At 39.4% G+C, this 12,519-nt stretch overlaps 1 protein-coding gene across 7 annotated transcripts in view; it reads left to right on the top strand.

Moving 5' to 3' along the window:
- Positions 1 to 12,519, top strand: part of TENM1 (teneurin transmembrane protein 1) — an 813,967-nt gene that overhangs the window by 695,159 nt on the left and 106,289 nt on the right. For all 7 annotated transcript variants that reach the window (XM_072336858.1, XM_072336859.1, XM_072336863.1 and 4 more), the window contains 4 exons: positions 1,386 to 1,596; positions 4,887 to 4,988; positions 5,992 to 6,186; positions 9,863 to 10,063. In XM_072336858.1, the coding sequence (XP_072192959.1) occupies positions 1,386 to 1,596; positions 4,887 to 4,988; positions 5,992 to 6,186; positions 9,863 to 10,063 (709 nt within the window). The remainder of the gene's footprint in view (positions 1 to 1,385; positions 1,597 to 4,886; positions 4,989 to 5,991; positions 6,187 to 9,862; positions 10,064 to 12,519) is intronic.

Genomic DNA, 12,519 nt, shown 5'->3' with positions numbered 1-12,519 from the left:
GAGGCAGTGTTGTATCAGCAAGGTCAGCAATTCTGACCACTGCCATATGACTATTGGAGTCTGGACAAGCACACAGTATAGATCCAGCACCTTCCCTTAGGGTAGTGGCATGAAATACCAGTTCACTTGAAAATGCTTTAGTCTTTCTAGGTATTCATCAAAACAAACTACAGTCAGTGTAAATAGGGGGAAGAAAAAATGCTGTTTATAATTCTAGTTTCTGATAACAAATATTCTTGTTAAGCATTTTCTACTGGGGATTTGCAGGAGAAAGGCTATCTCAGCAAAAAGGGAGTGCAGTGTTGCTGGTTACATTCAACTGTTTGTTTTTTTTTCCTTAGTGCATTTGGCATATGAAGCTCTCATTTCAATGGATGATAATAGGCTTTTCTGCTGTCTGATAGCAGGATTACACCATATGTGATAAACTTAGATGCAGAATCATGGAAAGATTGTTTGGAAATGACGGAACAAGGAGCAATAGGCAAAATCTGGAACACAGAAAGTTCCACAAGAACATGAGGAAGAATTTCATTACTGTGAGGGTGGCAGAGCACTGGAATGGGCTGCCCAGAGAGGTGATGGAGTCTCCTTCTCGGGAGATATCCCAACTGCCTGGACACTTTTCTATGCCATCTGCTGTAGAGAGCTGCTTTAGCAGGGCAGGTTGGACTGAGGGATCATCAGAGGTCCCTACCAAGTCATGCAGTTCTGTGATTCTGTGGAGATCATCTAATCTAACCTAATCTAAAAACAATTTACAGGAGGTTCGACCTTAGAAATGAGAGATTTTAGCTGACGTTGGCTTTAACTGAAGGTGGGCCTTCAGTTGAGCTGAACTTGAACTTTACTGAAAATCGGTTGTTGGAATCAATTCAATTCAGTATTATTTCCATGTCACAAAATAGTCAATTATTGGCACAAATTAAATTAATTATAAATAAAAAGTAGAAATAGCTTTTGATATTGGTATTGAGGAAGGGATATTTAAAAACTGGTATAGAAAAATAGCACATTTTATCTGTTTTTCACATTTGAGGTGAATCACTGCATAGCCTAAGCATTATAGCTTAGGAATTTTGGAACTATTCCCATGAAAGAGATGTAATGTTGAAGTTAGTTTGCTACATTTAGTGCAGCAAGTCTGAATTCACTCTGCCACAGCACACAGCAAACTTTGGTGCCAAATTTCTGACCTACCGTAATACTCTGTATCTGCAATGAAGAATTGATGCTAAACAGACCAGGTTATGCAACCACTGTTAGTAGTTAACCAGGCCATTCCTCTCGAGATTTCAGCTGCTTGTTGCTGTTTGAATGAGACATGGAGAGCAGATTCCATAAAAATTTACTAGGTGGTTAATTGTTGCTCATTATTATTTCAGTTTGATTTTGTAAAATTGATGGACGGAAAGCAGTTAATTAAGCAAGAACCAAAAAACTCAGAGGAGCCTCAGCAGGCTCCCAGGAATCTGATTTTAACTTCACTACAAGAGACGGGATTCATCGAGTACATGGATCAAGGTGCTTGGCATATGGCATTTTACAATGATGGAAAGAAAGTGGAGCAAGTGTTTGTGCTGACCACAGCAATTGGTAAGAACAATTACAGTAAAATTGCTACCATGATTACTGCATTGGAAAGCTGCATTTGAAAATAGATCGTTCGTCCCAGCTTCTCTTAAATATTCTCTTTAAAATGTTTTATTACAGTTCTGTTTAATTAACCTCAGTGGAGTAACTTCATATTTATGCTGATATTAGGCAAATAGAAACATTTGTGTATTAAAGAAGGGTGTTAAATTAATGATGTGTGAAGTTGTCATGTGTTTTAAAACTTTATGTGATAGCTTAAGTAGCTGAGTAATTTCTGGTGTTATCTTGCTCGAAGCAGAAAGAGAATACGTCTGCCTATCTATTTACACGGGAACCATAAATCCTACAGAAATTATCCATGCCTTATACTTTCATGTTTTCAGTATTTTAATCAGATAGAAAATCTAAAAGGATGCTTTTGTGGATTTGATTGCTGCTGCTTGATGGATATTTGCTGTCATTTCATACAATCGTTCAACTGCGCCATTTTCTTTGGAACTCAAAGGCAAATAGAGGAGATGCTGTGCCGGTGGGATATGAAATCCCTGTTGTCTCCTTAATAAATAGACAAGTCGACAAATGTTTGCAACTCTAGGTGTTGTTGCAGAGCAGCGTTCACACATAGGGTTTGTTTGGGATTTCATCTCAGGTGAAGTGTTGTATTTATGAGTGCCTTGGTTTGCTGCAAGACTTTAACCACTTTGCCCTTTAGTTAACCTGTTCTGCCATATGTTTAGCAAGATGTCTTTACTAGTAATGGACATGCCATCTGCTCTTCAGAAGAATTGGATGCTATTTTTACTTGATGGTAAACACCTTGTGGAGCAGGACAGTATGATTCAAATACCAAGACTGGTGAAGGACTTACGGGAAAATTGTTTTAAAACTGAGATAGAAATGCAATGAGTTTTTTATGTTTAAAAGTTCGTATTTGCTTTGTGGAGAAGTGTGAATCTTTTACAGGTGAGAGAAATGCCATTGTTCAGTGTTATGTGAGAAAATAATTCTCAAGCAATTTATGAAGCATTCTCACAGATGCTCTATGAGCAGCATAAAACCTGGCCAAACTCCAGTCCAGATCAGAATCCAAATGTCTGCCCCCTTGTTTATTTCTGCTTTAGCGCAGCAGTGTTTATACAGGGGAGTCTACACAGTATTTCATCATTAAGTAGCAAATCATCACCAAAAAAAAAAGAAAGAAAAGAAAAAAGAAAAAGATAGATGCAGTTGAATACTGCAATTCATTTCCCATTAAATCTGGTGAGGAAGAAGGTGGTTATCCCTTCTCTGGACAGTAGGCAGAAAAGGCCGGATCTTATGTAGTGGGAACAGTGAGGGCCATAGGGTGGACAGGAGTCCACTAACCTGAGAAATGGCTGTGAGAAGAAATTGGGTAGGATGGACTGGAGGGAAAATGAGGCTTCATGCTGCATGAATCTACTGCTGATGGATTTGAAAATACTGCTAGCTATTGCGGTTTCACAGCCTGTGTATCTTCTTATTATATTTTTCTTTGCACAGTGGTTCTTGGTTGTTATGTTAGGGTTTTTCTGGGGGGGGGCGGTGTGGAGAAGTGGAGGGTGGAGAAGAGGGAGCCACAAAAACAAAGTCTAATCATCTTCTGATCCTTGAGCTGTGCTCCTTACCATGGACACTGGGGAGTGTCTGGGGATAGAGTCATATTTTACTGCTCCTTACCATGGACACTGGGGTGTGTCTGAGGATAGAGCCATATTTTACCACTCTACCAACAAAGGAATCAACCAGGACGGCAGTATGAAATGGTCAGTACAGGGTGAGAGCTGGCACGCATCTCTGCTGTATGTCACTGCTGGCTGGCTGCGTGAGGCACTCTTGGCCTCCTCTTGAGCATCCATTAGAAAGCCTTTTCAGTTGCTGGATGTCAGTTTTGTACAGCATTGATTTTGCTGACACGTTAGCTAAAGCTCTGATCTGAGTTCTCCTCAGAGAAGAGTGGGACGGAGTGTAATTTGCTTGCAAAATCTGTCATGCCTCCAGTACTTCCATAGACTGAATAAAGGCCAGCCCAAACTGGATGTTGTGTCCCAGGGAATTAACTGTTCAAACAGCCAGTTCTTCATTTCAGTTCAGTGTGGGGGTCCTTCACATGTAATTCTAGGGATCCTATCTTCTCAATAGGCAAGTATACACACAGAGTGGGAGTGGAGTTGATACTGAACATTAATGTGTAAAAATTAATGAGCCTTATATCTCCAAAAAAAACTTGTTTTTTGCGGAAAATAAATAAATAAATAAATGAATAAATAAAAGCTAATTTCTTGACCTTGAAACAGATATCCGTGTCTAGGTTGTGCATATCTGATGAGTGGTTACATATCAAATGCCTGTTTTTTGGTATAAAGTGATAGCCTGAAAGGAAATGAATGTTTTTCAGTATCAGTGCAAGATTTCAAGAGGAACCAATTCTTGTCTGCACAAGTGTCCATAAATAAGCTAAAAATAAACTTACTTCAGTTATTCATATTAGTGGTAGCATATGCTTATAACCCATCTTGGGAACATCTTAGCCTTATCTTTGTTTCACATTTTTCACATAAAATGCATCTAAATCATTGAATGCACTAAAATCCTGTAGAAAATACATGTGTAGATTAAGGACAGCTAATAAATTGTACAGACATAAGCCTGCCCCAGGACGTGTCAGGTTAAGTGGTTACCTATCCAGAGCTGTATGATGAAGCATGCAGTAGTTTAAGATTAGACCTAAAGGTGGATTTTTTTCTTCAAATCTTGTTGTTAGGTCTATAAAGGCCTTGAGTTTTATCGCTTTATGAAAGATGTTTTTTCATCTTCTATAGAAGTGAAAACCAGGCCTTCTCCCAAAGAATGCAATTCACATGCTTCAAATGAGCACCATGGTGGATGATACACGCTATAGACAAGTTTCCAACAAATTACTTCAACAATAAAAGAAAGTGTTTAAGGTGAACATTTCTCCACAAATACTTTGGTTTTTTCAGCGCTTTTAATGGTGGTAAATTTTACATGAACACTTACTTTAAAAGCTTTCTGGTGTAATATGAATGATGCACTTATTATCTCAAAGCTGTCAAGACAAAATCTAATATTTGTAAGCTGCTTGAACAGAAATTTTGTTTTATTCTTCCTGTGAATGGAAATGGGCTTTTTACTGCTTCCTCACCTATTTGTATGCTGAGATGTGTCCCACAGAGTGGGGTGAAGATGCCATGCTTTTCAAATTCAACTAATTTGTGTTTTCCTTTGCACATGACAATCTGAATAAATAGAAGTCCTGGATGACTGCTCTACTAATTGCAATGGGAATGGAGAATGTATCTCGGGGCACTGCCACTGTTTCCCAGGATTCCTTGGTCCTGATTGTGCAAAAGGTAATCTCATATCAACTAACCTGCAGTGCGGGACAGGGATCGTGATTATGGAGTGTGACAGCTGAGCTTACAAACATTCAAAGCCATTAAGTGAGATTTGATTCCTTTTTTCAGACAGACAGCAAATGCACCACAAGCACAGGCATAGAATGTTTTTTATGCCATAGTTTCACTAAGATGCCTCAACAACTTCTCTCGCCATGACTTTAGAGACAACAGATTTGTCCATCCCTCCCTCTTTGCACCCATTTTGTGATTTATTTTTTTATATAAGAAGGTCAGTTGACCACAGTGTTTACAGCTATTTAAAAGTGACAGTCCTTTTCACTTCAGAGAAAAGCTCACATGTCAGTCGAATGCTTCTGTGATCTGTGAATAGGTGTGAAAAAGAACCCTAAACCAATATAGAGACTTTCCAGCACGTTGAGCAAAAACTTGCTGAAGAGATTATGTGATCTTATTTCTGTATTGTCCATCATCTATTCTGTCTGGAGGTTGTCGTGTTTTTCCCGTGTTTCCTCAAATTCTAAATTGACTTTATGTTTTAAGAGATTGATAGGGTCAGGAACTGATTGTAAAACTTAGCTTCCACATCACTGGTTTACATGTAGATCAACAATGGCTAAAAACTTTGATAGTGAGAGGTTTGCTTAAAAGAAAGAATAAGGCAGTGTCTTGCTTCACAGGGAACGAATATCAATGTTATAGAAAATAATTAGCAGGAATCACCATGCAAAATCTCTGCAAAGTCCCACCAAGGGGAGGGATTTTTATCTTCCGAGCTGTCCCATTTTAAGTAAAAATTAAGGTATGTAGTGGAGCAGGCTAAGGATACTATGTTGCCTGGGTTGCTGCTGCACTACTTCATTGTCATAGTTCTCAAATCAAGTGAAGGACTGGGAGAGCAGGAGTGGATAAGCAGTTTCACAGAATGATAAAGGCAATAAATGTTAATCTATGTAAGAATGTAAATATATTAAAAAGGTCAATCTGCCTTCTACAGATTCCTGCCCGGTGCTCTGTAGTGGAAATGGAGAATATGAGAAAGGTCACTGTGTGTGTCGAAATGGGTGGAAAGGACCGGAGTGTGATGTTCCTGAAGAACAGTGTATTGACCCGACCTGCTTTGGCCACGGCACCTGTATCATGGGAGTCTGCATCTGCGTCCCTGGATACAAAGGAGAGATCTGTGAGGAAGGTTTGTGAAGTTTCCCTCTCTATAGTTAGGGAGTCTCATTTTAGTCTTTAATCTCCAAAGCTGTTTTAAGGTAGTTAAAACTCACATAGATGTGAGAGACTTACTGTAAGGTAATGCCTCTTTTCTCAAAAGCACCTTTAAAGTCTCAGGGAGAGGAAAGTGAGATAGAAAATTTTCAAAGATGAAGGTGTTCAGGTCTCAGTGACAGTCAGTGGGGGTTAATAACACAATTTCCAAGAATCACATTTTTATTCTAAAAGATTAGAAGTGTTTAACGTTGTCTAATAAGAATACCTAGTAAGTGGGACATGAACAGCCCTCTGAAATGCAATCCAGGATGAATTCTCAGGTGGTTTCACTTCCCTCCCTCCTCCAAATCCTAATAGAAGGAAGCAGGCAGATGTTGTTGCCTTTCAGCAAGAAGGGGCTTCTCAGTCCCGTAAGGAAAATGTCACAGCACAGATTCCCTTATGAGAGAAAACAGTGAGGCCATCCCGGTATGTTTGTCTCTTTTCTTCTTTCAAGACCCCATGTAAGGAAAACTGTTGATCACAGTCTGAACCTCTGATTAACCACCTGATGAGTCAGCTGTGGGAGCACAGGTGAAGGTAATTCAGCTGTACTCCCAGAAGGGGTGGAGCTAGACTCCACCTCTCCTAGATCCCATTTAAGGGCTGACCACCACTAAGGCAGGGTCTCTTTCTGGAGATTGTTCTTTTGTGGAGTTTTTGTGGTGAGCCTCAATATTGGCAAGCATCCATCTTGACTGAAGGCCTCAGCACTGGTGAGTCTTTTCTTAGATGCCCTCTGGCTATCCCTCTGTAATTACAACTATACACTTGTATTATTCCAACTATACGCTCTGACTTTTTTTGGGGGGGAAGGGGGGGCAAAATCTGAGAGGGATAAAGCAGTCAGAAAATGAACTAAACAAAATAGGCTCTGGTGTTTCTCCAGAGTAATCAGCAGATCATAATCATCTTTTCCCTTTCTTCATTCTTTTGCATCTTGAGATGCGAAGTGGTTCGGTTTAGCAGAGCATGCTGTGTAATTCTGTTGTTATATGTCATTTTTTACTGTGAGCCTCTATTCAGGGTACTAAACTGGCATCCTTTAAAGCTTGGCTAATAAAAAGTGGGAAATTACGAGAAGAAGTAATTGTACTTCAGCTGCTTGTAGTACCGATGTGTCTCTGCCCTCATCTACAGAAACAGTTGTTATTTGGCTGCTGGCATTTCTGAGATAGCTCATCAGCTATGACTTTCTTCCCCTGTGCATAGCCTCGGAAAGCAGAGCTGTTCTTCATGCTTGCCCTGATTTGATGATTTTTCAGTGGTACCCTTAGCCTGAAGCTAGTGCCAGCATACTGTGTGCTTTGTGTTATATAGATTTTAGGTAATTCTTTTGAGTAGCGTACTCAAAGGAAGGAAGCTCTTATGTGGCCTGAATTCTCTAATCAGAAGAATGTCCAGGATGGATTTGATGGATTTGACATACCTGATATGGTTTATAAAGGGAGGATCCACAGAATGGTTCTGACATTCTCTGTGGTTAGTAGTTTGGGAAATGGAGGAAAAACAAGAGAACTCAGATTAGAAAAAGCAAGTAATGCACAAATGTACTCACTGAGGCCCTGATCCTGAATAAGCCTGAAGCTGATGAGAGACTGCCTTTTGCTGTTACTTGGCTTGTTGGCATAATATGGTCCAACAAAATGGTTGAAAAAAATAATAAGTGAGATAAATGTACTTGACAGCTATTGAAAACATAAGAATACTGTTTGGGTTTTTTAAATAATTACAAAATAAAAGTGGAATCATGTAGAAGGAGGGTAGATAAAATAAGAGGTAAGAGAGAATTGCCAAGTATTTTTGTGCTGTGCTTAGTAAGGTGTGTGAGGGTTGCTCCGAAAGTAGTACTTCCTATTTTATGATGTTGGGCCGTGATGTCAGAGGTGGATGTTGGTGGTACAGCAGTAGAGACTAAACTGTCCTGCTGATATCCAGTTACACTGTGTGGCTCTGTGGCAGAAGGCAACAGAGGGGCAGTCTGACTGGGTGGCATCTGACATGGAAGTGCAGATGAAGCAAAGGGATGTCACTGAATTCCTCCCTGCAGAAAGAATGACGCTTATTGGCATTTATCAACACTTGCCAAATATTTCTGTAGACCAAATGGTGGACGTGAGCACAGTAAGGGCTGGGTGGTATGTTTCAGCACTGGTGACAGTGGCGTGCCACCACTGGTGTAGATGGTTACAAGTGCAGCATTAGGGCTTCTGTTCACTGTTGGTGAGAATGCATAGCTAATGGCTGTGACTGTGTTGGAAAAGTGTTTTGTAGTTGAGAATTTGCTCTATCAAATAGTGCCATTGTGCTCTTTGTCATAGTTTCCATGGTAATAAATAGGAGGCATTACTTTCAGAGCAACCTAGGTACTTTGTCCAGAAATACTGATTTCTCTTTTTCAGAATTACATCACACTGTGCACAAGGCTGGAAGGCTAAAAAAAAGAGATACAAAATAAACACTAAGATCTTGAAGTGGTGGCACAGCAGCACAAAAATATAAAGCATTGCTTCCTAATTTGTAGGTCAAAAGATGCTGTAAACTGGATGCTCTAAATCTCAAAGACAAGCATTTAGTCTTCTACCGCAACAGAGAACATCTCTTCATTTTTGTAGTACAAAATACTATTTGTTAAGTGTACTATTTAACTATTAAAACTGTATTTGGGCTAATACATGAAAAATGCGTACAAGATCTTCCAAAGTGCCTTTTTAACAACGTTGGTATGAAACACGATCTAACATGAATACGCTAATTGTTTTGCATGCTCAAACACCTCACACATTTCTCTCTAGCTCTGTAGTCTCATTGTGGCCTCCAGAGACGGCAGGCTGTGTTCTGCTTCATGTCTATCTTGTTAAAGAAGTGCTGGATCCTGATGAAAGAATATGCTGATTATGTGGGACTAACCAGCTGATTTAAATTCTTCTACATAGCTCCTGAATTTTTCACTAAGAATAGTTTAATCCAAATTGAGAACAAATTTAGCTCTTTGTCTGTTTGCAAATCGTTCATCAATATGTTACGACTTTTATGAATCTGTTCATTATCTTCAATTGCCCAGCACATACTTTTTATGAGAACATGAGATTTCTTCACAGTGTGTGTTCAGAGATTCACAATTTAGAGCTAGTGGATGACCTTTTTTTTGTATGTGTGTACCAGATTCCCAGCTGTAGAGAGCGATTTCCTTAGGAGCATGAAACGATAAATCTGTCTTTTCCCAAATGTAAATAAAACACAAAACACAAATACCAGAATGAAAACACAATGCACAATTGTAAAAATAGCTTTTAATTGCTCCAGTTCTTTCCCAGCTCTGCTGCTGAAATTCATACTTCCTTGACTTAGATCAACAGATGAGCATTCTAAAAATAAAACAATATCTGTGATGAGTGGAATCGTTCTCTGTGAGTCTACGCACTTGACTTTTTTCTTGTTTTTAGCATAGGCTGTTTTTCCTTGTATATTTGTTATCCTCATTCCAGTCAACATACCTGCAGAAAAATCACCTAATTAATCTGAATGTTTGTTGCTTTATGTCACTGGGAAACCACCAGTAGAAGTGTATGTTTAGTGCTCTAAATTGTGTATTCTCTGCTTTCCAGAGGACTGTCTGGATCCGATGTGCTCCAGTCACGGTGTGTGCGTTCAAGGGGAGTGCCATTGCTCTGCAGGATGGGGTGGTGTGAACTGCGAGACATCACTGCCGATCTGCCAGGAGCAGTGCTCAGGGCATGGGACCTTCCTTCTGGATGTGGGGCTCTGCAGCTGTGAGCCACAGTGGACGGGTTCAGACTGCTCTACAGGTTTGCTGATTGTCCTTTTACAATTAAGACAGTTAAAAGCTCGTGCTTCCTGCTTGGCTTGTGAAGGAAAGTAGTTTCTATTGCTGTGATAGTGTTCCTTTGAAAAATAAGACAGAGGTGAGAGTTAAGTTGGACTGAGCTGTTCAATGCTTATCAGGATTGTGCAATGAAGGAATATATATAATTCTGAGGGAGACTGGGAGGATATTGTGGTGTAAATCCAGTGATTCACAAGTAGGAAATTGCTGTCAAAAAATATTTAAACAAAAGTGGTCATCTGTTCTCTCAAGCTGGAATAGAAACTCTTTTCTTTCTTAGAAGACTATCAGAGTTTAATCCTGCTGAATTTGATTAAGAGTTGAAATGGGTTTTTTATGTGCTTTGAACATTTACATTTCGTTTTCTTGAATTGAGAGCACTCAGGATATTTTACTCTGTAATGGAGCATATCATTACTAAAGTAGGTACTACCATTTTTTTTTTTTCCTCTGGAGCTCACAAAACTAGATTCTCAGATGATGAGTAATGCATCCTAGTACAGAATAGATCCAAGTGACAGATTTGCTGAATACTGTGGAATACAACCAGTGGTCCAAGTCACCAATTTTCCTTAGAAATCATCATTCAGAAGAACACGTGGAATAGTTAATATTTCATTTATTTAAGGTTTGTGATTATGATCTCTGAGACTCTGTGATAACTTCTTCAGCAACAAAATATCAAAGTGTTGATAATTTTGAGTGTTTGTTACACAGACCCCACATTCATTTCACACTCCAAAATTAGCACATGTGGTTTCTGTTAGATAGGGTACCTGCTCTGATAAGAATTGATTTTTTTTTTTTTACTGGCTTTCAACTTGCATTGTTTTCATGTCTTTTTATCATGTGCTAAAATAAGACTTCCATTGTTTAAGCAAATAATTAGGAAAGGTGCCAGTAATCTATTACTGTATTTATTTTTCCTCAAAAAGTATGCAAACTAATTCTGTTCTAGCATGAAGTTACTGTAGCTTGAAAAGAGATTTTTAAACTCCAGCAGTTCCATTGTGTCAGCTACATGGGGCAATTAGATACTAAAGGAAAAAAAAAGCTAATGAATAACTGCAGTGAGGAGGCTTTTGTCTTGTGTGCTAGGGTCATGTTTTTTTCACCTTCAAAGCTACTTTGTTGAATTTCTGTCAGAAAAGTGACTTTTTTTCTTACCTTCATACATCAGTTGGGAGAATTATCCAGGTAGGGTACTTTCCTGATCATCAACAAGCATGCTGATACCTCTGTATCTAATTTATCAATTTCTTCACATACTTTTAGCTTATTCCTAGTTCATTCAACCTATGGCAGCACGTAGCAGTTCCTAGGGCTGGCATATTCATGCAAGATTCGCTGCCTGCCTGGTCTATATGAGCTGGGAATCCACTGCAGAGCACAGAGACCTGCACCTCCAAAAGCAGCCCTGGGGTGCTCTGAGCATCAGTACAGCAGTGTGACAGCCCTCAGCCAGCTCAAACAGAGCTGTCAGCCAATCACAGTGCATGATTCAGAGGACTTCCTGCCCTGTCTCAGCTATGCAGTAGGCTGTCATTTATGAGGTAGGGAGGAATGGCAATATGTCTTATATGCAATATGTCAGAGCTGCAGCTGTATCCCTTCCTGGCCTACTACACCTTCCCAGGTGCCCTTACACAAGGAGTATAAAGGTTTGGAAAATGATAGGTGGCCAAACAGTTATGTTGACTGTCATATTCATCTGCATTAGAGGTGTCACTGTTAGTGTTATAAGTCTGGTAGTACGTCAGTATAGTCAAATTTCTACTTAATGTCTGTGATTCCTTGATGTTAATGAGTCATATCACTTTGAGGCTAATGGGCAGTGTGTTTCAGAAAGACAAAATCAAACTTGTGAATACTGACTACTTATTGTCAGGCAGAAAGGAAACTTGTAAATTGAAGGCACAGCATCAACAAACTGGAGAGAAAACCTCATTCGCAGATGTATAATGTAAACCTTAGAGATTAAGGGATAGAATATCAAAATGGATGGCAGAGTTGTTAAGGGGGTAGATCCTTAGCTAGCATCAACCAGCGTAACTGCAGTGATGCCACTGTGCAATGCCAGTGTATTCCAGGTGACAGTCTAACCCCATGTCATTAACTTATTGTGGCAAGGTGTAAAATAAGAAATTATAGACTGAAATCTGTGACAGAGCTGATGCCTCTGACATTCTATCCTGTATTCATTTCTCTAGACTTTGTTCAGCCAAAGTAGGCCAGTTTTCATCTTCCTTACTCCAGGACATTTGTCATACTTCCACTGAATCCATTTATACCACTGAAGCAACCTAATTATGATTGGGAAAAGAATACTGGCAGTTCTTAGTCACAAAAACATTCATCCTAAAATGATTATATGTAGATGGTATATATTTAGCATATCTATTTTTGGTTAAGCTCTCT

This window comes from Excalfactoria chinensis, chromosome 4, assembly GCF_039878825.1.
Source record: "Excalfactoria chinensis isolate bCotChi1 chromosome 4, bCotChi1.hap2, whole genome shotgun sequence".
NCBI classification, from domain to species: Eukaryota; Metazoa; Chordata; class Aves; order Galliformes; family Phasianidae; genus Excalfactoria; species Excalfactoria chinensis.
Note: the sequence above shows the minus strand (reverse complement) of the source record. Positions and strands in the feature narration are given on the sequence as shown.